At 42.4% G+C, this 27571-nt stretch overlaps 1 protein-coding gene across 1 annotated transcript in view; it reads left to right on the top strand.

Annotated features, from left to right (window-relative positions):
* Positions 1-860: 860 nt before the first annotated feature.
* LOC109936735 (protein THEM6) overlaps positions 861-27571 on the top strand; it is a 39500-nt gene continuing 12789 nt past the window's right edge. Inside the window, exons 1-3 of the mRNA XM_020535339.2 lie at positions 861-1190; positions 8702-8780; positions 25846-25978. Of these exons, the coding sequence (XP_020390928.1) occupies positions 1049-1190; positions 8702-8780; positions 25846-25978 (354 nt within the window). The 5' untranslated portion in view covers positions 861-1048. The remainder of the gene's footprint in view (positions 1191-8701; positions 8781-25845; positions 25979-27571) is intronic.

The following is a 27571-nucleotide window of genomic DNA, read 5'->3' as shown; positions in this document are numbered from 1 at the left end:
ATATGCTTTATTTAAACACCTAAGAGTAGATGTAGACCATTCATCCCAAGTCTGCTGTGGAAGTCATTACAATCATAGCCAATCTTCAACTTTACTCCCTTGTCACTCCCAATATCAGACAATTCTCTGAGACATCAAAAATCCATGAATCTCAGTCACGAATTTCATTCAATTATGGAGTATCGACAATCCTCTGGGATGATCATTTCCAAATATGCACAACTGAGTGAATAAATATCTCCTCTTCACAGTCCTAAATGATTGATCCCATACCTTCAGGTTTTGTCCCAGTGTTGTAGGTTCCCCAATCAGGACAAAAATATGGCCAACACGTCTTAATTACAAATGTTTCAATGAGATCACCTACCATCCTTCTAAACAATGAGATTTGTCCCTTTTTAATTATTCTTGTAAAACTCCGCTATTGTTTCCTGCCTGTACGGATTTGCTCTATCTACATTCTAATCTCTTCTTCCGGCTCATATAGTACTTGAATCCAGTAAGCTTGGTATTTGCTAACTTCCGTTTTCCTTCTCCCTCAACGTTTTATTGTTCTCTAAAACTTAATCCGGTATTGTGAGAACACTGAAGTGCAAAATGAGGATGTTTTGCCTAATGGTAGAGGGTTTTTGACGGTTTAAGTTTATTCGCTTAACTGATCTACTTTGAACAGAAACTCTAAATAAGTTATGCTTTCTTTAAAAAATGACCAGAGCACACATTCCGAATTCTAAAGCGTTTCAAATGATAATGTATATTTTATGTCTTATGCCCTTTGGTAATGATACCTATAGTGTACTTGCGAGCAGGAGCTATCCGGAAAGCTCGGTATTTTTAAACGTCCGGACCGTTAGGTGGGAAGCTCGCGCTTCCTTCCTGCATTGTGACGCGCACAGAGGAGGAAGAGCCACTCGTGGGCTCGCGCTTCCTCGCTACATTGTGACGCGAGGAGTGCGCCGGAGAAGAACGCGGAAGAGGCGATGATAATGATCGGAGGGTGAGACTGCTCACAGTTTGACTGTTCTCTACCTGCGCGCAGACCGGCATCATGTGGCTCGTCGTGGCTCTCCTGTTGGTGTTGCCGTTCACCCTTTTTGACTTCTGGTACTTTTTGCGTGGAGCCCTGGTATTGCTGCTTGCTTCATTCGAAACCCCGGTGAAGGATATCCTGAAGGAGCAGACGGTCCGCGGTAAGGAAAGCCGTATCTGATGTGCCGGCTCATTACACACAGGGTTGGGGGGGTGGCGGAAGTTCGAGCTCAGCCTCGCCATCATTGATTTCCAGCTGCGAAGCCGCTGTCACAGTCGGACAACTTGTCTGGACAGCTCCTGACAGCAGCGGGAGGTGGTTACCTGTAGGTGTGACCCGATGAGTCAAGAGAGTTGCTACTTTCCGACCTGCAGTGTTCCTTGTCTGGCCAGTCTGACCGAAGCCAGTGAACTAATTCTTTTTCATGGAATGAGCTGGTGGTCTGTCTGAGCCTAGTCAAAGGGGAGCAGCAATGATGGTCTTGACAACCACAATATCATACGGCAGAAACCGGCCTATCTTTGGCTGTTGGAGCTGGACGCACGTTCTCTAAGAGGAAATCAATTGGCCGGTAAAGAGGACAGAACCATTGGAATTTGTGGAGAACAGAATAAAATCAAATTTCGGGTACAATGAGGTCATTCGGCCAGTCGGCCAGTCATGTCTCCGCCTCAGGATCTCGACTTGTCACATCCCTGGCTTTTCCTGAAACGCTGAGTCATAGAGATTTGCAGCACAAAAAGAGCCCGATCAGCCCATTGTGTGCGCACCAGGCATCAATCACTTCTCTATTCTAGGCCCGTCTTCTAGCCCTTGGCCTATAGCCCTTTGTGCTATGATATTTCAAGTGATCATCTAAATACTTCTTAAATGTTGTAATGGTTCCTGCCTCTACCACCTCTCAGACACTGAGATCCAGATACCCACCATCCTCATGGTGAGAAAATAGTTCCTTAAATTCCCTCTAAACCACCTACCCTTTAATTTAAACCAATGACCCCCTGTTTCTTTATCCTTCTACTAAGGGGAAAACCTTGTTCCAATCTATGCTCAGCAGAATTTTGTACATCTCAATCAGATCTCTGCTCTAAGGAAAACAACTCGGACTATTTAATCTTTCTTTGTCGCTAAAATGCTCCAGCCCTCCCTTGTCCAAACATACTCTTCTGTTTCTGATTTCCAGAATCCACAATTCTTTGGATTTGCATATTCTTCTGCAATGTGACGATTAGAACTGCACACAGTACTTCAGTGTGGTCCAACTAATGCCTGCACAGCTCATTATAACCCCTCTCTTATTCAATGCCTTCACTAATAAAGGCAAAAAACCCATATGCCTGCTTAACCACTTTATCCACCTGTCCTATTGCTTTCAAGGATCTGTTTGCATGCACACCAAGGTCCATCTGGTCCTCTGTAGTTCTTAATGTCCTACTATTTATCATGTAATCCTTGCTTTGTTAGTCCTCACAAAGTACATCACCTTTTCAGGATTAAGATCTATTTGCCATTGTTCAGCCCCTCTATAACATCCTGTATTCTAAGGCTATCTTCCTCACTATTCCATAGCACTCATTTTATATCTTCTACATTCATTGCCTAAATGTACATTAATATACATCATGTAGTGTAATACCACTACAAATTGCAAAGGACCCAGCACTGCATGCTGTGATATGCCACTGGTCTCAGGCTTCCAGATAGAAGTACCACCTTAAACCGTCAGCATATTCCACATCCCAACCACCCACTATGTTTAAAAAAAAGTTTTCTAATGACACTGTTGCTTCTTTTAAACCAGTCATTTGTATTTGGACCAAATTGTTAAAGGGTACTAAAATTTTTTTTAAAAGCTGCAGATGCTAAAAAGGGTCAGTGGACCTGAAGTATAAGCTCTGCTTTTTCTCCACAGATGCTGCCAGTTTCTCCAGCAACTTCTGTTTTTATTGAAAAGGGGACTGTTACTTTGTTTCAACTGTATCCAAACTGTCTCCAAAGAGAGTTCCAAACTGCTACCACCCTTTGTAAATAGAAGTGATTCCTGGCATCTCTCCCGAACAGTCTGGCCCTAGTGTTTAGCCTATGTCCTACAGTTTTAGAATCCCAAGTAGTGAAATAGTCTATCTACTTTGTCCTTTCCTGTCAATTATCTTGAAGACTTCAATCATATCACCTTTTAGCCTTCTAGAAAATCTAGGGAAAACAGGTGTAAATTGCATAATCTCTCCTCCTAATCCCTGAAGTCCAGATATCATTCCCTCCAAGACCAATATATCCTTTCTAAGGTGTACTGCCCAGATCTTATCATAGTACACCAAGTGGGGTCTAACCAGGGTTTTGTAGATAGTACATACTGCTGCTCCTGAATGTCAGTGAAGGGGGAATTTGATGTTGGTGAATGTGATGCGAATCAAGCAGACTGCTTTAGCTTTGTGCCTCGCTCATTTGGAGAAAATGCATACCGGACGATAGACTCTGGGCTTCTTTTACCTTCTCCATATCCTGACAGGACCTTGAACGGCAATTTCTTCATGTGGAGGTTGTTTGGCGGTCGTTGGACGTTGCTGCTGGTTCTGGAGTTGTGGATGAATTTATTTCTTCCTTGGTTTCTCTGTGCCTTTGCACTACGGTCGCAGTGATAATGACCCCTGCTTTCAGTGATCATACTTCTGATGAAGTTGGTTGGCAAAAATTAGAAACAAAACCAGGGGCATAGTAATATGAACAATAGTATTCACACCACACACGAATGACATGGTTTAGCATGGATCCTAATACAATGAGACATGGACGGTGATGCAGTACCTGTCACCTTTTGACTTGGTGGCCATATTCAGGTGTATGTAGCATAGGCCGGGGCCCACACATGTGGTAGGCTGCTGAACCTTGCACCGCATCCCCCTGCTCCAAGTGGCCCAAGAAAGGCAGCATTGCATAAAAGAGCAATTTGGCAAATACTTACTGTTTTTAAGGTGAGGGGAAATCAACTTTGATCAGCCTATGCGACCTTGGATTTTCTTTGTGAATGGCAGCTTGCAAATGACATTTTAAAAGGTTGTGATTAAATCTGCTTCACACAGATGACTATGATCAATTTGTAAGACCAAGAATGTGGTCGAGATTGCTTATGGCCAAAACATGTTTATCCCACCGGTATTTATTTTTAAATCAACCTGTCCAGGGATGTTATTACATACCTCTGGAGCAGGTGGGACTCGAACACTGGCCTCCTAGCTCAGAGATAGGACACTAGAGTCTGATTGTATCACAGATAGGTCATTGCATGCATTTCACATGCAGGATTTTACAATTAAAGGTATTTTTAACCTCTGTTGTGTAAGTGCCTGATTAATAAAATTGCCCCTTGAAGTGCCTAGGAAGTAGTGCCTATGTTTCCAGAAAGAAAAAATAATCTAGCTCTGACCATTTCAGATGTGATGGCAGTGATTTTTTTTCATCTCTATTGCACATTTGTGATTTGAATGGGGATGAAAGGCAACACAGGTTGCACTTCTCAGAATGAGTTGCAGGCTGAGCCTGGTAATCTAGTGACCCCAAACTTTCACTTAATTTCTTGCTTGGACTCCCTATTGATCCCATCAGTCCTTAGCTTCCACAAGTTCCCACTCGACTCTCATTCATTGCTTCTTCTCCCAGCATTATCCCCACATCCTGGGCCTATACTGTACCACACAGACCATTGTGCTGCACTGTCCCTTCTGTTGAACCCAGGGTGGTGGTAACCGTCATGGAACTTCCCTTCCTCGGTAACCCATATCCTCTAATGCATCTTTGATTCCCACCCTTGTATGTTGAGTTGCCCTGTTACAATTATTTTCCCTTCTGCAACCGAGAATGCTGCCTGCAATCCCTACAATTGAGTTCCCCAACTTCTCTACCTTTCCAGTTGCCCCAATTTACCCCTTGATTTTCCTGAACAGACCCCCAGAGCTGACTGTGGCACACCCCCAACCAACTTTCCATAAGACATAGGAGCAGAAATTAGGCCATTTGGCCCATTGAATCTGCTCCATCATTCAATCATGGCTGATAAGTTCCTCCACCTCATTCTCCCGCTTTCTCCCTGTAACCCTTGATCCCCTTGATAATCAAGAACCTATCTATCTCAGTCTTAAATGTACTCAATGACTTGGCCTCCACAGCCTTCTGTGGCAGCGAATTCCATAGATTCACCACTCTCTGGCTGAAGTAGTTTCTCATTATCTCCATTCTAAAAGGTCTTCCCTTTACTCTAAGGCTGTGCCCTCGAGTCCTAGTTTCTCCTACTAATGGAAGCATCTTCCCAACATCCACTCTGTCCAGGCCATTCAGTATTCTGTAAGTTTCAATTAGATCTCCCTTCTAAACTCCAATGAGTATAGTCCCTTAGACTTCGAGACATTTTCATTTGGTTGAAACACGTACAATGTGTTTATCGTGTAAGTTGCTGGCTCGTGCTGTAGTTGTGACATTGACGTAATACAGTGAAATACACCAATATGTCCACCCTCTTAACTAATCACTGCTAACAACCAGGACAAGCTGCCTGTCTTTGTGATTGTGCTAAAAGCAAGACAAGACAGAAGTATGAGCCACAAGTTCTGAATGAGAAGGCAAAGTGCATAAAGGCAAGGCACAGATACTGTAAGCATCCAAGTAGGCGTGAGGTGAGTAAGTGCTAAGAAAACAAGTGACAGTCTATGAGATGACATGATTACTTGTCTCTGTGCGCAGAGAGGCCAGGCAGCAGCATGAAAGCAGCATTGAAATGATAACTGTTTCTAAACGAGTCTGTGATATGCCATAATAATATGGTATAGCTGGTACTTGATTTATATCAACTTACGCTGAGGGTGGGATTGAGTGCAGGCGGTCACTGCTGATGGAATATACCCTGAGATGTTGTGGACTGCTCGTCAAGATGAGGCCCCGAGGAGTAAGTGGTGAGCTGCAACTGCCATCTGCTCGCTCTGATCTCTGTTTAGGGATTGTACTATTTTGTTTCCACTGCATGAGAGAATAAGTAACTGTGTATAAATGATGTGAGAACAAGTCAGAATAAGATGCAAATACTTGGAAATAGGTCTGTTGCCACTCCCTGGTGAGATTCTTGCCTTGCCATTCAACACTTGGGCGGAAAATCATAATTTATTTTCCTCGATGTTACGAACCTCATTTTTATGATCTCTCCATGTTTTCTGAATTGACTTGTCCATGTCATTCAGCGAGTGGGAAAATTCAGACCATGGAATCACTGTGAACAACTTCTCAGAAACCTCTGGAATGTACTTTGGGTGGATTTCAAAGATTACTGCCAATAATCCTGCCCTTATCCATAGAAAATGATACTGAAGTCCCCAGAGATTACAAACAGTAAGGAATCACAGAACTGACAAGAATGTCCATGCTCATAATATTAGTCTCATTGTAAAATCTCTTGAAATAAAACTGCGCTCATCGCCAGTTATAATCCCTCACCATTGGTAGCCATGTTTCTACTGCTCAGCTGTAACATCTGGAATACCCTCCATACACTTCCTTTTTTTCCTTTAAAGCACACCTTAAGACATAACTGTTTGAAGGAGTTTTCAGTCATTTGGTCTGATGTTTCCTTATCTGGCTCTGAGCCATATTTTGTTTTGTAATGTTCCGGTGAAGCATCAATGCTATATATATTTTTTAAAAAAAAGTTGTTGTTGTTGTTGAACAGACTATTGTCAGTTCAGCCATTTTTAAGAAAAAGAATATAGAACATAGAACAGTACAGCACAGTACAGGCCCTTCGGCCCACGATGTTGTGCCGAACTTTTACCCTAATCCTAAGGTCTGTGTAACCTCCACCCCTATCTTATACTATCATCCATATGCCTATCTAATAGCTGCTGAAATGCCCCTAATGAGGCCGACTCCACTACCCTCTCTGGCAATGCATTCCATGCCCCGACCACTCTCTCTGAGTAAAGAATCTACCTCTGATGTCTCCCCTATATATACCTCCACTCACTTTAAAACTATGCCCCCTCGTCATAGCTACCTCCACCCTAGGAAAAAGTCTCTGGCTGTCCACTCTATCTACCTCTGATCATTTTGTACACCTCTATCAAGTCACCTCTCATCCTTTGTCATTCTAAAGAGAAAAGCCCCAGCTCTCTCAACTTTTCCTCGTAAGACCTTCCCTCCATTCTAGACAACATCCTGGTGAATCTTCTCTGCATCTTTTCCAACGCTTCCACATCTTTCCTGTAATGAGGCAACCAGAACTGGACACAACACTCCAGATGTGGCCGAACCAGGCTTTTGTATAGCTGGAGCATAATTTCATGGCTCTTGAACTCAATCCCTCTATTAATGAGAGCTAATACACCATATGCCTTCTTAACAACTCTATCCACCTGGGAGGCAGCTTTCGGGGAACTGTGGACATGAACCCCAAGATCCCTCTGCTCCTCCACACTGCCAAGAATCTTTCTGTTAACCCTGTATTCTGCTTTCAAGTTTGTCCTTCCAAAATGAATCACCTCACACTTTTCAGGGTTAAACTCCATCTGCCACTTCTCAGCCCAGCTCTGCATCCTATCAATGTCCCTTTGTAACCTAGAACAGCCCTCCGCACTATCCACAACTTGACCCACCTTCTCATCGTCCGCGAACTTGCTAATCCACCCTTCCACTCCTTCATCCAAATCATTTACAAAAATCACAAACAGTAGAGGACCCAGGACAGATCCTTGTGGTACACCATTCGTAACTGAGCACCATGTTGAATATTTTCCATCCACTACCACCCTTTGTCTTCTAAGGGTCAGCCAATTCTGAATCCAATCTGCCACATTTCCCCCTTTCCCATGCCTCCTTACCTTCTGCATGAGCCTACCATGGGGAACCTTATCAAACGCCTTACTTAAATCCATGTATACCACATCCACTGCTCTACCTTCATCCACATGTTTGGTCACCTCTTCAAAAGAATAGAATTATTTAAACACATACTGCTGTAAATGACACTTTTCTGCTAATGAGAACAAAAAGGAATGGAAAAACTCAGCAGGTCAGGCAGCATCAGATGAAGTGAATGTTTCAGATCAATGAGCAGAACTCTTGCTAATTTTTTTTTGTCCAAGTAAATTGTCTATTGGGACAACTTTTATGTTAGTTTTATCCCAATTTATAAAAGCAGATTAAAAATGATATTTACCTTACAAAATACTTGAATGAGTTTAAACTTTCTAAACATTCATGCACCTATGCAGCAGTTGCAGTCTCCTCCATATAGCTTCTCACTTTCATCCTGAAAAATTGCCTATGCAGAGAAATTTCCTTTTGAATTTTAGGTAGATTTGGTGAAACATAATCACCTTATAAATAGGAAGGTTAATTAAAATTCTCAAAATATATGATAATGATGAATATCTGGATGACAAAGCAAGATCATAAGAATCTCTCACATAATGTTAAGGGGATGTTACAGTGGATCCTGTAATGTTCTGCTCACTGCACTTGATTCCAGTATAATAACAATGTTAAAAAGAATTTTGAGACCATTTGTTGTTTTTCGTCAATGTATTTTATTAAGTCTTTGGAACTGTAATTTTCATATATCTTACATAGGTTCATAATTTATTTGGGTTAAGACATCCTTTTCTAACAGCATTTTGATTACCTGTATTCTAGGTGTTGTGCTCTTCCAAGACATAGATTTTCTGGGCCACATGAATAATTCTCGATACTTGCGGGAGTGTGATTTTGCCAGGTATTTATCATTTTTGTTAAATAAAGTTGGATTGTCAGCATTTAAGATATTAGTAAGATCAAAATATATGTAAGTATTAGTGAACATGGAATAACCCTTTTTATTGTTGAATAACTGCAGATCAAAGTTGGGCAGTGTGTGCAAAATTCTGTTTCATGGGCGATATTTAGTTGGAATGACAGATCTGTAAGTAGAAAACAGTTTGCCATCAGTGATTAATAACATAACTCTTCTGCCGGGTGACAAGATCTTAATAAAATTAACTATTTCCTGAGAGTTGAGATTGGGTTCAGCCTGTACAATTGATACTTTTCTCTAACATTGCTTAATTTTTCATTCTGAGGAAAATAGCTTAAAAAGCGCATTGTAGAAACTTTGGCAGTTAATTATTGATGTGGATTAAATAAAAATCAAGTCGCTGTTTTAGCCATAAGGTTTATGTTAGCCAGAGGCTGCAGAGAGACGGACAGAAAGAAAGAAAGTTACAAGCTGCTGACATCGCTGCCTGGGGAGAGGTTAGCTAGAGGCTACAGACAGATAGAGGGGTACAAGCCACTGACATTGCTAACGGGAGGTACTGAATGCAAAGGTGCTGACACGAAGAAAGAAGCAGCTTGTGAACTATAAATGACCTGCACTGAGGTGCTAGGTTGAGCTGATTTAAACTGGTTTGAATTAACTAAGTTCTGTTAAACAAAGTGAGGTAATGCAAAAGCCTTATTTGGACAATAAATTATGAGGTAATGCTACCTAAGTCTCTGGGTGAGGGCCAATTAGGTAAAGGCTTACGATAAGTGAATTAGCCTGAGCCAACGGGAAGAAGATCGAATAAAAAGAAGACCCTCGGGGCATGCAATCAGCGAAAACTCCAGAGACGAATCATTGCAGAGGCAGACCCTATGTCAAGGGTGTGTTAACGACATCGAGTGCAGCATCAGCCCTCGTCAGCAGCAGCAGTTATCCTGATTGGGTATTAGCTTTTATATTCTGTGACTACTTGGGGAGTGTCAGAGGACTTTAGTAGTGTATAAGTACTCTTAGTTCTGTTTGTGGGAAAATATATAAGGTCCAGTTCTGTGATTTTAAAAACATTTTAAGCAACATGTCTTGTTTAATACACTAATAAAGTAATTTTGTGAGGTTACGAGAATTGATGCTTAGCCTGTCAGTACAAGCTGATAACTGGAGTTGGTGTTCTCCAGGTTCCCAACTACATATTATGGTGCCCGAGGGTAGATCTCTCTGTTGAGTCAGTGGGAGACTCGGGTTGCACCGAGCAGGGGCTTTGGGTTTGAGGGAAGACCTTGGGAGGCGTGAGCCGAACCAAATCGGCAGAGTGTAGATGGTTAATCCATAGCCACCAGTATACAAAGATGAAACAGGAAAGAATGGACTGCCCTGACTGAACGGGGCTCCTCCAGAAATACATAATAGGGAAGTGGCTGCAATAGGGGGAATATGGAGGTCACACTAGGGACAAGGGAAAGTCCTCTGGAGAAGCCCTTTGGCAGGTTGCCCAAACAAAGGTATCAGACAAGAATTTTAAAACAGTATAGAAGGCGGTAACAATTGGAGGTTTAATGGAAGAATGCATGGAATGCCGACAGCTAGCCAAGTTAGAAAGAGTAGAGGAAGAGAATAAGGGACTTTGTGAATACCAGCAGCAAGTCAAGTTAGAGAAGGTAGAGAGGGACAGACTAGAGGAAGAGAATAAGAGACTTGGTGAGGAGGTATCCCGCCTTAGTGAAAAGGTAACCGATCTGCAGGGACGGAGGAGTGCGAACTTGGTACATATGAATCAATACCAGATGTGGTGTGAGAAGCTGGTTAGGGAAAGGAATAAGAGAGGAAGAAGTCCAAACAGCTAAAGCTGAGGTGGAAGGATGGAAGCAAAAATGTAATGACTTAAAAACTGCAATGAATATGATTCAGAGAGCAGCTCAGGAGAAAAGGAGTAGTGCCGCTGATCACACAAAATGTCAGAAACAGATAGAAAGAGTGCAAGGTCATGTAGCCGTGCAGAGAGGCATAATATGCGCTTTTACACCTGAAATAGGTGAGGAAGGTGGTGAAGGGAACATAGATTGGGATCATTTAGCAGAAGAAGTGGCTAGGTATGGTCATGATGATGGGAATCCACCACCAGCTATGAGCCAGGGTCAGAGACCCCATCGGCTCCAATCCTAATGGCCCCCCTTGTAACCACTAGAGGAGGATTATGGTCAAATGGTAGAGGACAAGAGGGTAGTATATTTCACCCCATTTGGAGTATAGCAGTTGAGGGACATTGCAAAAGATATTGGAACATGCACGCCCGGGGATGATCCTAGTTTGCTGTTCCAAGCAGTCATTCACCAGAGCAAAATACGTGGTTTAGATGATGCTGAGAAAAGAAAATGAATAATTGTGTGCTTGCACCCACATATACACTCTGCCTTACCAGAAGAGCAGAAAGTTGGTAGAGGCACAACTGAGGCTTTAAAAGACCAGGTGTTAAATATCATATGCGCTAACGGCGCGGACCTAGTGGAGGCACTGATAAAGTGCTACCAAAGAAAAGGTGAACACCCCACCACATTTGCAGCATGCCTTTTGGGCGGTGTTTTGGGGGTATATGGTACAGCCTTGGACAGGAACAATCTGGAGGCAGAGGCTAGGAACCGATGGCTGAGAATGCTGTTGTGGCATGGCACTGAGGAGTCGAGGAGGGCATTAAAGCAGTTTGATCTCACTGATGACACGCACACAGAGGCCTGGGTAATAAGGAAGATGGTTAGGGCATGGGAAAAAGAAACAACAAAATTTTCCAAGACCTCTGGGGTACAAATGACGCCTGTTAAAGATCAGGCAATAATCTGGAGAAGTGAGGGGGGACATGTGAGCGTACCGTTGGAGGTCAGTATGGGAGACATTAAGTAGTCCTTACCAAACTACCTAGGGAACAAGAACATATCTTAGGGAGTGACTGTATGGTCAAAATGGGACTCTGTTTTGATCCCATTAATTGTATGATTTGCCAAATGCCTGAAGGTATGAGGAGTGAAAACTGCACATTTATCCTGGTTGGGGAATATCAAGACAGGATATGCACAGTTGGGGAAATGTGGGTAAAGCCAGGGGAGATGAGTGACGATCATGAAGTGCGGCACTCAGTAGTATTTGCCTGACATAAACACGACTGTGGGAAGATGGCTGGGAGTGCATGTATGCAGGGTCCAGACCCCAAACCACAGAAGCAATATGGTTTTCTGAAGCAGGCAGAGGAAGACATAGGGAAGGCAATGCAGAGTTTGCTGCAACAAGGGATCTTGAAACCAGTAGCTTCTGCTAACAATTCGCCCATTTGGCCGGTGAGGAAGCCGGACAGTAGCTGGCGACTAGTGATAGACTACAGAGCACTGAAAAAGGCCACCCCATTAACAGCCCCCACCATAGCAACTAGCCCAGAAACAGGAGTCAAGCAAAATGAGGATGTGCAATGGTTCATGATTTTGGACATAAGTAACAGGTTTTGGTCAATGCCACTGGAGAAAGATTACCAATATTAAATTCGCATTTACTTTCCGAGGCCAGAAATATACATGGACCGCCCTGCCACAGGGGTTTCCATATTTCACCAATATCTATGAGAAGGGTTAAAATGGTTCTCAAAACCTGAATGTCCGGTGCAGTATGTAGACAACTTGCTTCTACAAACTGAAACTAAAGAGGAACATTATCAGCTGCTAAGTGAACTGCTGCAGCTGTTGCATGAATTGGGTTTGTAAGTAAACCCTAAGAAAGCGCAGATAATGAAACAGAAAATGACTTTTATTTGGGAATGATTTTGTCACTGGGGAACAGAGAAATTGACAAACTAAGGGTAGAGGCGGTCTGCAGACTCCCTGTCCTGCGGGATGTGAAAGGGTTAAGATCCTTCCTGGGGTTACTGGAGTATTGCAGGGACCACGTTGACAGATTCACTACAAAAGTGGCTCCATTGATGGAGTTATTGAAAAAGAATGTGGCCTGGGAGTGGAAACCGGAACACAAACAGGCCATTGCAGCTCTGAAGCAAGCACCAGCTAACGCGCCTGCTCTGAAAACCCCAAATCCAAATGAACCATTTTCTTTGGAGGTTGCCACCACAGACACCACCCTCACGGCAGTTTTGTTACAGGAAATGCATGGGAAATTGAGATCAGTAGAAAAGCCTTGCACATGCTCTCACTAGCAGAATAGGGATACACAGTACGTGAGAAGCATCTGCTGGCTGTCTTCTGGGCAGTGCAGCATTTTACCTACATAGTGTGGCTGAGCCCACTTACAATACTATCAGAACATAACCCCCGTACAGTTACTATTAGACAGAAGGATTGAAGATGGTTCAGTTAGCCAAAATAGAATCGCTAGATGGAGAGTGTTGTTACAGGGAAGGGATATCACTATAAAAGGAATAAAAGCTACCACCACGTTAGCAGACAACTTAGTGTATCAGCAGAGAAACATGAATGTTAACTGATGATAGCAAATCAAGGGCCCATTTGTATCAAAACAAAAGGGAGGCAGTAGGATGGGGCCTGAAAGTAGGGAGGGTAAGGAAGAACCCCATTTCAAAATTTTTGCGGATGGTTCCTCATCCGTACGGGAAGGAGAAAGGAAAACTGGGCGTGGGATATACATGGAGGATGAGAATGGACAGGAAAGATATAGCGTGGCTCTGAAGTTACCCAGAACCATGAGTGTGCAGGCAGCAGAGTTAGCAGCCATTACATATGTGTTTGGCCACCCAGAACTCTTTCTGCCTGGATCAGTTATATACTCTGACAGCATGTAGATCTGTAATAGCGTTGCGGGATATTTGCCCCTATGGAAGGCGAGAGGATTTGTCTTGGCAGATGGAAAGCCCTTTCCATCCGCTTCACTGTTACAATACATCTTTGAAGAAGCACAAGAAAAAAGGATATGAGGTCACAAAGGTAAAAGCTCATTCAAAACTATCTTGGGGGGCGGGCAGGAAAGCTGATGAGTTGTCAAACAAGGTGCTGTAAAAGGGCAGGAATGGTGGCCTCCAATTGAAGAAATCGAGGACCAGAAGGAGAAACAAGTCGAGGTAATAGATTTAGCACAGGTGCAAAAAAAGACAGGGAATTGAAAAAAACTAATCGAAGGAGCAGAATGAGACACACACAGCACACAAGGGGATCTATATTTAGGACGGCGTAGTTTTATACAAAGAAAAATTTGTGCCAGAGAGGGGATGAAATCAAATAATTCACTGGTACCATGATTTATGGGAACATAAAGGAGTGGTGAATACCCTGGATAAGATAAAGGAAGTGTGCTGGTGGCCCGGTATGAAAGGTGGCGTGGAACACTGTTACGAATTGTTTGATCTGCGCACAGCATAACCCCAATTACGAACGTTAAGAAAGTGGTCTTCTGACATACCAGACCAGTAGAAGAGCCATGGACTAATTTACAAATTGACTTTATAGGACCTCTACCCTCAACTCCAGGAGGATACAAGAACATTCTGGTAACAGTAAACACTCCTACCAAATGGGTGGAAGCTTCCCCGACCATGAAAAACACAGCCACGAATACTGTGAAAATTCTGTTGGAACAGATATTCACTCTTTGGGGTATATTCTGAAGCATAGAACCAGACCAGGGAACACATTTTAAGGCTAAGTAACCCTGCAGGCCACAGTCTAGTGGAATTGTGGATAGGATGAATCAGACATTGAAAAACATGACTGTTAAAATCTGAAGAAGGGTCCTGACCCGAAACTATAACTTTCCTAGTCCTCTGATGCTGCCTGGCCTGCTGTGTACCTTCAGCTCCACCCTATGAGATACTAGATAGGGCTAGCCCATCTGTATACAAGGTATTAACAGTGCCAGGCAAGAGTAGCTCAATCAGTTAAAATTAGTAGGAGAGAAACCAGCTAGCCACAATTGGCTTGTGATACTCGAAGCTAATGATGTTCTGAGTTCCCAAGGTTAGAGACAGCAAGAACAGGACCAGTTACAGATATCCAAAGCGATAACTGGAATGCGACCCGATATTGGCCATCCACATATAAAGGATAGCCAAGGAAAACAACAAGAGAAAAGGTAGAGGAAGTAATTGTGTCAGACGAAACGGACAGTTAGAATCCGAAACAGATTGGTAACAGGGGACAGACAATCTGGTTCAGAGGATGGAGAACCTGGGCTTATAGTAGTGATGAAGAAACTGTAAGTAGAACAGAAATTACACTTGTATGTTACGTGTCTAACCTAGGATGAGGGGAGTAATACATTTTGTCACTGATCATGTTTGAAACTATGGTTGAGCTGGCATCGGAGTCATCATGACGAGTGAATGCGCTTCGAGCAGCATTAATGCTAGAAAAAATCCCGTGATCAAGAATGACTCTGCGCAAGATAACATGAACTAATAAAGGAAGCAGCGGGGGCTTAAATCCGTATTATATAGGAGTGGCTGGGTTGGCATATGCGGGAAAGATATTGGGTATATCGGAAGGAACAGGGATACAATTCTCATGCAGAGTTCTGGAGGTGGCGGTAATCCCAGAGGCCAAATTATTAGAAAATTTATAGGTCCATTTATTGAGCAACCATTGCGGAATGATGGTCGAGGTAAAATTATGGTTCACTGGGATCGCGCCTATGTGAATACAGACGGGTATTGTCTGGGGCGGCTACTCGAGGCAATTCAAGAAAATGGGTTGGATCATCATCAATTGTACAAGGGATGACATGATACAGGAGGGTGATAGAGAACAAAGGGCGTTGAAAGATGTAGACATAGGTTATTATCAGGGGCCGGGGCCCTTCATAATTTTCAGGACCCGTAAGAAGCTTATTACCCCACATCCCCCTGGTGATTAAAACCACCCCAGAACCTAGATGTAGTGAATCTCCATACAGGACAGAAGGTGTGGGTCTGGTGCTAGAGGAGACAGGAGAATCTGTCACTTTGGTACCAGGATATCATGTTCAGGTAGTCTTTAATTTAACTGAAATGACTGCTCCAGATTGGTGCCCGTCTGCCACAAAACAATTACTTGGCCATCTCCTTGATGAACAATTGAGCAGGAGTGAGCTTAAGTCCAATAAGAATACAAAGAAAAGAGGACTATTGGAGTTGCAGGGGCAGGAATATGCATCAGGAGTGGTGACCATTAACACCTTGGACATAGCAGAATTAGAAAGTCAGATACAATACCTCCAGCGGAAAATGCAGGTCATTACTGGGGAAGGTTACTTAGACCAGATATGAACCAACCAGATGGGTTGGGATGCGTCCCAAGTGACCCTGGACACAGTTAAATTTCTGAAACCTTTACAGGATACAATGAATTTAATCATTGATCGTATGGCCAGTACATCTGAGGAGGCTCACAGGCCGAGCTGTGTGCCATATGCAATAGCTGGCTGTTGACTATGATCGGGACTAATTTGTGACAACTACATGCTCACCAAGTCCCAGATTGGGTGTCGGATGAACAATTAATAAAATGGGTTGGAGAAAAGGAACCCCTATGTCACCTCAGAAGTTTGACCTTGATTCATAGGGTGTTAGGTACTTGTGACAATGATAAAGGGAAATATTATGTTCGGGCAGTGTTTCATATTCCCAGGCACGGAAATAATCTGACCTACCCTTTAAAAAGAGTTCATAATGTGGGAAAGTACCATGAAGGTACTTGGATATCTTTAAGTAACCCACCAGCTCATGCTATTGTAATGGATGGTGCTGAGAAAGGGGTGGATTTGTCAAAATGTCACCAAGGAGGGGGATCACTGGGCCTGCCCTGATGAGATAACGAGACAGAGACTTATAGATTGCGGTTTGAGTACCTATGAAAACTGTTCATTATCCATTCTGCCTGTTAATAACCAGTCTTTTCTACAATATGCCCTTGTGGGGGAAACGTATTACATAGCCATAGCAGCCATGAACTATACTAAAGAATGGAGACAGTGCCCTCTGGAAGGACGTAATATAGCTATTAATAATGTGACCTCTGATTTGATTGGTGGACAAACGCTGCCCCCAGCCAGTAGCCAGGGTGGCGATAAGAGAAAACCTCACGATCCAATATACTGATACAGACCAAGACGTACGGAGGGTTGTTCCCATTGAACTACCACCCATCCCACACCTGACAGCAGATTGGACTTGTATAGTGGGTGAGGCAAAAGAAATAATTCATTAATGTACCAAACCCACTAAAATAATTAGAACTCATGCTGAAAAAGCAAAGGAGTTGTTGCAGGACCCCAGGTTGTGGAATAGGTTCTGGAACTGGGGGACCAATGATCAGATACATCCATGGGTCAGAATTCTGTCGCGTGCTGCTGTAGTAGTGATTCTATGTACATTAGTAATTGTCACCTTAGAAGGTGGAAAAATGAAATTGTACGAAAATTGGAAGTGGGGGCTATAATGAAACAGAAGGAATGTTATGGAAACACTGAATTAAGTTATGTACACATTTTTCTTTCTTCTTCCCCCCCTATATGCACGTCTTATATATTATACACACACTTTTTTTAATATATGTTTTTATACATATTATAATGATATAACACTGTAGATGGGATACACCCATTGGGGAACACTGACAGTCCTAAGAATGGTCCACAGAAAAGGGACAGAGAATGATACTAAGATAAGTATCTTTGGGTCAAGAGTGAGGAGATGTTAGCCAGAGGCTGCAGACAGATAGGGGGGTACCAGCCACCAACATTGCTAACAGGAGGTACTGAATGCAAAAATGCTGACATGAAGAAAGAAGCAGCTTTTGAACTAAAAATGACGTGCACTCAGGTGCTAGTTTAAGCCGATTTTAAACCGGTTTGAATTAACTAAGTTCTGCAAAAAGAAAGAAAGATGAGGTAATGCAAAAGCCTTATTTGGATGAGAAATAATGAGGTAATGCTAGCTTAGTCTCTGGGCGAGTTTCAATTAGGTAAAGGCATACAAAAAGTGAATTAGCCTGAGCCAATGGGAAGAAGACAGCACGACTTTAGAGACATAAGAGAAGAGAAAGAATAAAAAGATGATCCTTGGGGCTTGCAGTCAGCAAAAACTCCTGAGATCAACCATCGCAGAAGCAGACCCTCCTACATCAAGGACGTGGTGATGACATCGAGTGTAGCACCTGGCCAGCGTCAGCCCTTGTCAGCAGCAGCAGCTGCTATCCTGATCAGGTATTAGCTTTTATCTTCTGTGACTACTTGGGGAGTGTTAGAGGACTCCCGTGGATGTAAACATAGGTCCTACTCAGTTTGTGGGAAAATATATAAGGTCTAGTTTTGTGATTAAAAACACTTAAGCAACACGTGTCTTGTTTAATACACTAGTAAAGTAGTATGTGGCATAGAACAAAGAGCAGTACAGGCTGTTCGGCCCACTATGTTGTGCCGACCTATTATCCTACTAAGATCAATCTACCCTGAATACCCTACATTTTACTATCCTGCATGTGCCTATACAAGAGTCGCTTAAAAGTCTGTAAAGTCTCTGACTCCAGTACCACTGCTGGCAGCGCATTCCACATGCCCACCACTCTCTGTGTGAAGAGCCTACCTCTGACATCTCCCCCATACCTTCCTCCAGTCACCTGAAAATTATGTCCCCTTGTAATAGTCATTTCCGCCCTGGGAAAAAGTCTCTGACTATCCGCTGTATCTCTGCATCCCATCATCTTGTACACCTCTATCAAGTCACCTCTCATCCTCCTTCGCTCCAACGAAAAAAGCCCTAGCTCCCTCAGCCTTTCCTCATAAGATCTGCCCTCTAGTCCAAGCAGTGTCCTGGTAAATCTCCTCTGCACCCTCTCTAAAGCTTCCACATCTTTCCTATAATGAAGTGACCAGAAATGAACACACTATTCCAAGTGTGGTCTAACCAGAGTTTTATAGACCTGCAGCATAACCTCATGGCTCTTAAACTCAATTCCCCTGCCATTGAAAGCCAACCCACCATACGTCTTCTTTACAACCCTATCAACTTGGGTAGCAACTTTGAGAGATCTAAGGACGTAGACCCCAAGATCCCTCTGTTCCTCTACACTGCCGAGAATCCTGCCATTAACCCTGTATTCTGCATTCGAATTCAACCTTCCAAAATGAATCACTTCACACTTTTCTGGGTTGAATTCCATCTGCCACTTCTTTTCCCAGCTCTGCATCCTGTCAATGTCCCTTTGCGACCCACAACAGCCCTCCACGCTGTCCACAACTCCTCCAACCTTTGTGTCATCGGCAAACTTATTAACCCACCCTTGCACTTCCTCATCCAGGTCATTTATAAAGATCACAAAGAGCAGCGGTCCTAGAGCAGATCCCTACGGAATACCACTGGTCACCGAGCTCCAGGCTGAATACTTTCCATCTACTACCACCCTCTGTCTTCGATTGGACAGCCAGTTTTGTATCTAGACAGCCAAATTTCCCTGAATCCCATGCCTCCTTACTTTCTGAATGAGCCTACCATGTGGAACCTTATCAAATGCCTTGCTAAAATCCATATACACCACATCCACTGCTCTACCTTCATCAATGTGTTTTGTCACATCCTCAAAGAATTCAATAAGGCTTGTGAGGCATGACCTGCCCTTCATAAAGCCATGCTGATTATTTCTAATCAAACTGTGATTTTCCAAATAATCATAAGTACTATCTCTCAGAATCCTCTCCAATAACTTTCCCACCACAGAAGTAAGACTGACCGGTCTGTAATTTCTAGGATTATCACTATTCCTTTTCTTGAACAAGGGAATGACATTTGCCACCCTCCAATCTTCTGGTACGACTCCAGTGGACGGTGAGGATGCAAAGATCATTGCCAAAGGGGCAGCCATCTCTTCCCTCACTTCCCATACAAACCTTGAGTATATCCCGTCTGGCCCAGGGGACTTATCTATCCTCAGTTTTTCAAAACTTCTAGCACATCCTCCTTCGTAACATCAACCTGTTCGAGCATATCTGCCTGTTTCATGCTGTCCTCACAAATGTCAAGGTCCCTGTCACTGGTGAATACTGAAGCAAAGTATTCATTAAGGACCTCCCCTACCTCCTCTGACTCCATGCACAAGTTCCCTCCACTATCCCTGATTGGCCCTACCCTCACTCTGGCCATCCTCTTGTTCCTCACATAAGCATAAAACGCCTTGGTGTTTTCCTTGATCCTACCCGCCAAGGTTTTTTCATACCCCCTTCTAGCTCTCCTAAGTCCATTTTTCAGTTCCTTCCTGGCTACCTTGTAGACCTCTAGAGCCCTGTCCGATCCTTGCTTCCTCAACCTTAAGTAAGCTTTCTTCTTCCTCTTGACTAGGTGTTCCACATGTCTTGTCATCCAAGGTTCCTTCACCTTACCATCCTTTCCTTGCCTCAGTGGGACAAACCTATCTTGAACTTGTAGCAACTGCTCCCTGAACAACCTCTACATTTCTCTCGTGCATTTCCCTGAGAACATCTGATCCTAATTGGTGTTCCGTAGTTCTTGCCTAATAGCATTGTAATTCCCCCTCCCCCAATTAAATACTTTCTCATACTGTCTGCTCCTATCCCTCTCCATGACTATAATAAAGGTTGGGGAGTTTCGATCACTATCACCGAAATGCCCTCCCACCGAGAGATCTGACACCTGGCCTGGTTCGTTGCCAAGCACCAAATCCAATATGGCCTCCCCTCTAGTCAGCCTATCTACATACTGAGTCAGAAATCCTTCCTGGACATACCTGACAAAATCTGCTCCATCCAAACTGTTTGCACTTAGGAGGTTCCAGTCTACATTTTGGAAGTTGAAGTCACCCATGACAACAACCCTATTACTTTGCACCTTTCCAAAATCTGTCTCCCAATCTGTTCCTCAGTGTCTCTGTGGCTCTTGGGGGGTCTACAGAAAACTCCCAATAAAGTGACTGCTCCTTTCCTGTTTCTGACTTCCACTCATACTGACTCAGTGGACAAACCCTCCTCCACGACCTCCCTTTCTGCAGCTGTGATACCATCCCTGATTAGCAATGCCACTCCCCCCACCTCTTTTACCTCCCTCCGTATTTCTTTTGAAACATCTATACCCCGTAACATCCAACAACCATTCCTGCCCCTGTGTTATCCAAGGCTCCGTAATGGCCACAACATCGTAGTTCCAAGTACTGATCCATGCTCTAAGTTCGTCACCCTTATTCCTGACACGTCTTGCGTTGAAGTAGACACACCTCAACCCATTGTACTGACTGCACTTTGCCCTATCAACTGCTTCTCCTTCCTCACAGATTCTCTGCATGCTTTATCAGCCTGTACACCGGCTACCCCATCCTCTGATCTGTAGCTGTGGTTCCCATCCCCCTGCTAAACTAGTTTAAACCCTCCCAAAGAGCTCTAGCAAACCTCCCACCCAGGATATTGGTGCCCCTCCAGTTCAGGTACAACCCGTCCTTCCTGTACAGGTCCCACCTTCCCCAGAAGGTATCCCAATGATCCACAAACCTGAAGCCCTCCCTCCTACACCAGCTGTGCAGCCACGTATTCAGCTGCACTCGCTGTCTGTTTCTGGCCTCACTAGCCCGTGGCACCAGTAGTAATCCTGAGATTACTACTCTGCTCGTCCTGGCTTTCAGCTTCAATCCTAACTCCCTATATTCACTTTTCAGGTCCTCATCCCGTTTCCTAGCTATGTCATTGGTACCAATGTGTACCACAACTTCTGGCTGCTTTCCCTTCCCCTCAAGAATCCTGAAAACTTGATCTGAGACATCCCTGACCCTGCACCCGGGAGGCAAAGTACCATCCGGGTGTCTCAGTACCACAGAATCTCCTATCACTGTCGCTCTCCTATTCTGCCCCCTTCCCTTCTGAGCCGCAGAGTCAGGCTCAGTGCCAGAGACCTGGTCAGTATGACTTTCCCCTGGTAGGTCGTAACGAGGTACGAGAATTCACTCTTCTCCTGTCTATACGAGCGGATAACCGGAGTCAGTGTTCTCTCGGGCTCCCAACTCGAGTTATGTATGATGTTCGTTTGGGCAATTATGTCTGGAACGACTATAATCAACAGTACTAACTTGCTCACAATTTGACACTGACTAGAAAGCTCACTTTAGGCTGTCAGAGGATAGTTAATACAGAAAATTGAAAATATGACAGTTGTGTTCTTCATAGATAGTAGCTCAGGCACTTTATTTGAACGTTGTAGAGGAAAAATTAATCTAAATGTGACCGTGATATAGGTAATCTCAGAGTGTGCATGCTGACTCTGGTTGCTTGAAATGAGAAGTCTACATCAGCACTAAGAGCCTGCATCTTGATTCTTTAGCTTGCTTTAATAAAATTATTAATAATTGAAGCCCAATATTTCTTGATGACAAAAATCCTCTTGATTATCATAATTTTAATCTTGGTTCATTTGTAGTAATTGCCATTCACTTCAAATTCTACAAAATGGTGATTAGTCTTCAAAGTCAATGTGATAAGCATGTCTTTATTGAGCATGCTGTTCTGTAAAAGCCTTATTAATTGTCTTCAATTGTTAGTCTTCTCTTTCTACAGATAATGAACCATTTTTTATAGCATTTTGTGTAACAAGCCTGATTCTGTATACACCTTTTTTGACTCCTTGTTTTCTAGTTCTGTCAGCCAGAGTACCATGACTGATTTAAGTAATCATTACTTAGTAATGACTTCACTATAAAATTTCTTCAAACATATCTTAATTGTTTTGCTGTTCTGAATTCTGGGTGGTGGTCAGGTTGGGGTTGGAATTTTGCTGCATGGTTTCCTTGGCTAGCGAAATATGATCGTTGACTAAGCGGCTTGTAAGTTAACCAGACTTTATTTTTCTATATTCCGTTATCATTAACCATGCTATGTGCATCACATTTAAATTATTGGGCCTGCAATTTCAACTTCCGGGGCATTGTTCCGTGTTCTGGTTAAAATTGCTATGTTTTCCTGAAATGTATTTTGATTGGTAATTGCAATGGCTGGAAGAGGCACCCATAAGGTTTTTCTGATTTCTTTCCCTGTGCCTTCATTTACAGTTCATCTGTATCACTAGCATGCAGTGTCTGGCTTGTACTGCAAATGTGTCTAATTTATTTTATTTCGGGGTTATTTTTTAGCTTTTACAGGTTAAACCACAGATGTATTAAAGCCAAATTAGGAAGTGTGTTGTGCTGAAGCTTAAATGTGGTGTGCTGCATCATGTTGGAAGGAAGCCAGTTTAAGTCTGCAATTTCCAATATGATAAATTTATAATCCTACTCGTGATATGAGGTAGACATAAACTATTTGCAAACAGATTACCCACAGGGTCAAAGGGAAAATCAAAAGGTATGTAAATCTTTGGGATGGAGATCAAGTAGAGTGTTCTAACTATTAGGCAAGAAGTGCACAAGTTGGATAAAAATAAATTTAAAATAAAGGCAAAGAATGAAAAGTTTAAAAAAAGCTCATCATTCTCCAGCTATAAGTTTGACACAGGAAGTAGTTTTCAGTTGCATTAGAGGCAGGGATAAGAGAAATTACCGTATAATTTGAGAAAAAGACAGTGGTTGAATAAACATTTTGGTCTGAATCTTACCAGTTTTGGCTAAATCACAATTTACAGCAACTGCTGAAGGAAGGTTGCATTCCTTGAGGTTTCATTCCTCTCTCTAAACTATTCCATGTGATTGTTGATAAATGGAGACCACTTAAACATTATCATCTTACAAAGCTTTTGTAACAGAAGTCAAAATTGCCTGATAAGGTAGAAGGAGTCATTATAGTTATATTTCAGTAATGTCATTAATTATTACTGTTTCATTGTGCATTGCCAAGTTTAAAATAGCCTGTTCCCTGGTTGGGCAAAGTATATTGTTCAAAGAAAATTTCCTGAACACATTCTATGTACTTATCCTTAAGATTGCTTTTGCCAATTTAGTTTGTCCAATTTGTATAACAATTACAGTCTCCCAAGATTGTAACAATACATTTCTTACAAGCTCCCATTATTTCTTGCTTTATACTCTGTCCTACATTGTAGCTTCTGACAGGGGGTCTGTAATCCATTCCAACAGTGACATTTTTTTGTTTCTTATGTTAATCCCAGCAGATTCTACATTATGATCCTCTGAACTAAGATTGTTATTCACTATCTTTTTACTCATATGCTTTATAACACAGTCATCTCGTCTTTTCCTTTCTTTCTGTGCTTTGGAGTTGATCAGTGGTGGAAAGCAAACTAATAGCCAGTGAAGCAGGAGGGACTAGAATATGAATGGAAGGTTTTAACACATGTGAAAGAAAAGCTTGAGGCCAGGACAGAAATCAAAGTGCACAATAAGCAGATAGAGTCGTATAGCTACATATTACAGAATAATTACAGTCTTTCAGATTATTGACAATGGCATGGTTCCTTGCTTAATTTCTGACCTCATTTCTAACAGAAAAAAACGCAAAACCAGAGAGTCAGACAGCCTGTGATGACCAAATTATGCTGATACAGAGAAAACCAAAATTGAGAGAGGTGATGGTGTGGTGGTATAGTCACGGGACAAATAATCCGGAGACAGATGTATTGTTTTGCAGACTTTGGTTTGAATCCCACCATGTCAAATGGTGGAATTTGAAAAACCTGGATGATGAATGTAAGCCACCACCAATTGTCATAAATACTCATCTGGTTCACTAATATCTTATTTACTAATTATTTTTTCCCAAGATGGTGGCAGAGTAGCAGCTTAATGTGCAGGTTCCTCAGCCCAGGATCCTGGAACTCGTCTACTCCATCCGCTTTACTTTTTCTTTCTTTCTTTGCTTTTTTTTAATGTCTTCATTTATCATGGTACCTTCCCTTCTTTTAATGACTTCGCCAGAAAGCATTTTCTCCCAGCCCAGGCCCAGCAATGAGGTGGCTTCCAATGGCCCAGAATGGCGGTATAGCCCTAGTGGGGTGGTCTTCCTGTGAGGTGGTCTAGGCCTAGTGTGGCATTCTTGTGCCAGCGTGGAGGTCTCGTCCAGTCCGAGTATTTCAGCAGTCTGGCATGAAGGTCTAGTCCCAGCACGGAGGTCTCATCTTGGCATGGAGATCTCGTCCTTGCTTCGGAGACGGTCTCTGAGTCTTCCAGCGGTCCAACAAGGAGGTCTCGTCTTGGCATGGCGGTCTCAGCCTGATCCTACATGGTGGATTTGACCCGGTCTTTCAGCATACCCTGAAACCAGGAGTTATTAATTGAACTGGGATGAACTTTTACTACTTTTTCTTATTTAGGACTTCAATTTAGGTGCCATGGTATGCTATAAAAAGTTTCATTTTTTTGTAAAAATTCGTAACAATAAATTGCTTTTCTATAGTTGCTGAAAAAGCTTAGCAGATCTGGTTGCATCTGTGAAGAAAAAATCAGAGTTAACGTTTTGGGTCTGGTGACCCTTCCTCAGAACTGAGTACATAGGAATACCACCTCCTGCAAGTTTCCCTCCAAGGATCTTTCCTGACTTAGAAATAAATCACCACTCTTTCAAGTGTTATTGGCTCAAAATTCTGGAATCCTTCCCTAACAGCTCTGTAGATCTACTTACACCAAATTGAGTACAGCAATTCAAGAAGACAGCTCACAACCATCTTCTCAAGGGCAACCAGAAATGGGTAATAAATGCTGGCCTGGCCACTGATGCCCACTGCCATGAATGAATTAAAAAAAATTGACTCAATCACAAATGATTTGACAGTTCATTTCTGATTTGTGGTGTGCATGTCTGGCAGACAATTTATGTTTTGTATTTTGGTGACCAAAGGGGAGGTTCATTGAACACTGTTGTCAGTTGTCATTTTAGATTAGCCATCACACTAACAGTATTGCAGTATTTTCTCTCAATTTTTTTCCCTGTTGTAGCTCATTTTTTACTAACTGAAACAAGATATCAAGATTATTTCAAACTGTTCCTTTTGAAATAAGTCAGATTTACATCCAAGTGTAAATCAGATTTATTTCAAAGGAACAGTTTGTTTCAGAACTTTGTACACTTATGAATAATTGTGAAATGGTTTCAACATCCTCCTTAAAATGTATATATTTTCCAGGTTCTCGCTGTACATCCGCAATGGTATATTCCAAGTAACAAGGAAGTTAAAAGCTAATATGGTGCTTGGTGCGGTAACAATACGATATAGACGTTCTCTGAATTTATTTGAACAGTTCAAGATTCGATCAAGGGTAAGTTGGTACTTTCTGTTCAAGATGGTACAGTAAAGAATATTCAGTCAAGGTGGTTTCTGTTTTTTTACAGTGGATATCTCTTGATGTTGCTTAAGGTAAATCAGATAATATGCTGTGTGGCCCCATCTTTGAGCAGAAAATTTCCTCTCACTAAGCAACAAGAAGCTGACCCACTGTGCTTTGCTCTTGTAGATTTGGCTTTTTTAGTGTGATGCTCAGCAGTTTATCTATATTTGGCAGTCTGCCATGTTGGCAGGTGCTTAATACCATGCCATGCACAGTTTACTGTAAGATGCAGATGTGTTTAAACTGACCTGATCCTTTAATCACACAGCATTTTTATTTAAGTAAACATTTCTTGAGGTCAGTGGTAATTTAACTGCTGTTTAATAAAAGTATTTCCAGATTGGACAGTGCTCTTAAATTCCAGCACCGGGTCAGGAAAAAGAAAAGCATTAAATCATGATTTTTCTTAAATTGAGACCTTTAATGCCTTGCAGCATGACATTAAAAGTGTAATAAGTGCATAAAACTTATTTCAATAGATTTCTCATCTGCAAAGTTTACATTTGAGGTATGTAAAGTAACATAGCACTTTGTCACATCTTCAAGGACATCTCAAAGTGTTTCATGTGCAGTAAATTAACTTGAAATGTAGTATTTGTTTCTAGCTGGCTAAATAGGACAGTGAATTTGCACTTAAGTGGGCTGAGTGATTAGGTAATCTATTTTTTGATGATTGTGATGGGGGAATGATTCTGGATGACCGAGGAAGCATTCCCCTACCTTTTGATTAACACCAGAGTATTATTAACAACCACTTGACCATATAGACAGCAGCTCAACTAAAGTCTTAGCCAAATGATAGGATTTTCATTGTTGTAGACATCCCTCAATAGTACACTGGGGGTTTGTCTAGTGGAGTCTACATAAGATATATTAAAGGTCAATTAATGCATGGATATGCATCGGCCAAGGCATTTGTAGGATTTCATGATATGCCCACGTACATGGAAGTGCACTTGGCATTGAGTGATGACAACTGTTGAATTGTATTATGCGATGTATCATTTCAAAGCAAGCAAGCATATAGTAGCAGGATTGAGGAAGATAAAAGCAAAAAAAAATTAAAATAATTCCATTACTTTAATATGGTCTAGTGTTCACCTATAAAATTAAGTGGTATGACAATCTAGTGATTTTGGTACTGATCTGAAAATCCAGAAACAGAGTTTAAATTTTGTATTGGTGAGTTGCACTATGATGGCTGGGGAGAAGAGTTAAAATGATTCCTCTCTTTTCCCACTCCTTGTTTGACCACAACAGAGTTTTAAAAGACTGTGTATTCTTGTTAATTCAACAAGTGTTCAACTGTTTGAAGTGCTTTGACTGTTAAATACACGCACACGTACACGCGCACGTGCACACACACACACACACAACCTCGGACCCAGGCAATACTGTCCGAGTGCATAACGGCCTAGTATGGCAACTGCTCTGCCCAGGACCGTAAGATACTACAGAAGGTTGTGTGCACAGCTCAAATCATCATGGAAGCCAACCACCCACCCATGGAGTCCATTTACACTT

The sequence above is a fragment of the Rhincodon typus genome, chromosome 6 (assembly GCF_021869965.1).
Source record: "Rhincodon typus isolate 14 chromosome 6, sRhiTyp1.1, whole genome shotgun sequence".
Lineage (NCBI taxonomy): Eukaryota > Metazoa > Chordata > Chondrichthyes > Orectolobiformes > Rhincodontidae > Rhincodon > Rhincodon typus.
This window is presented reverse-complemented; position numbering and strand designations above follow the sequence as displayed.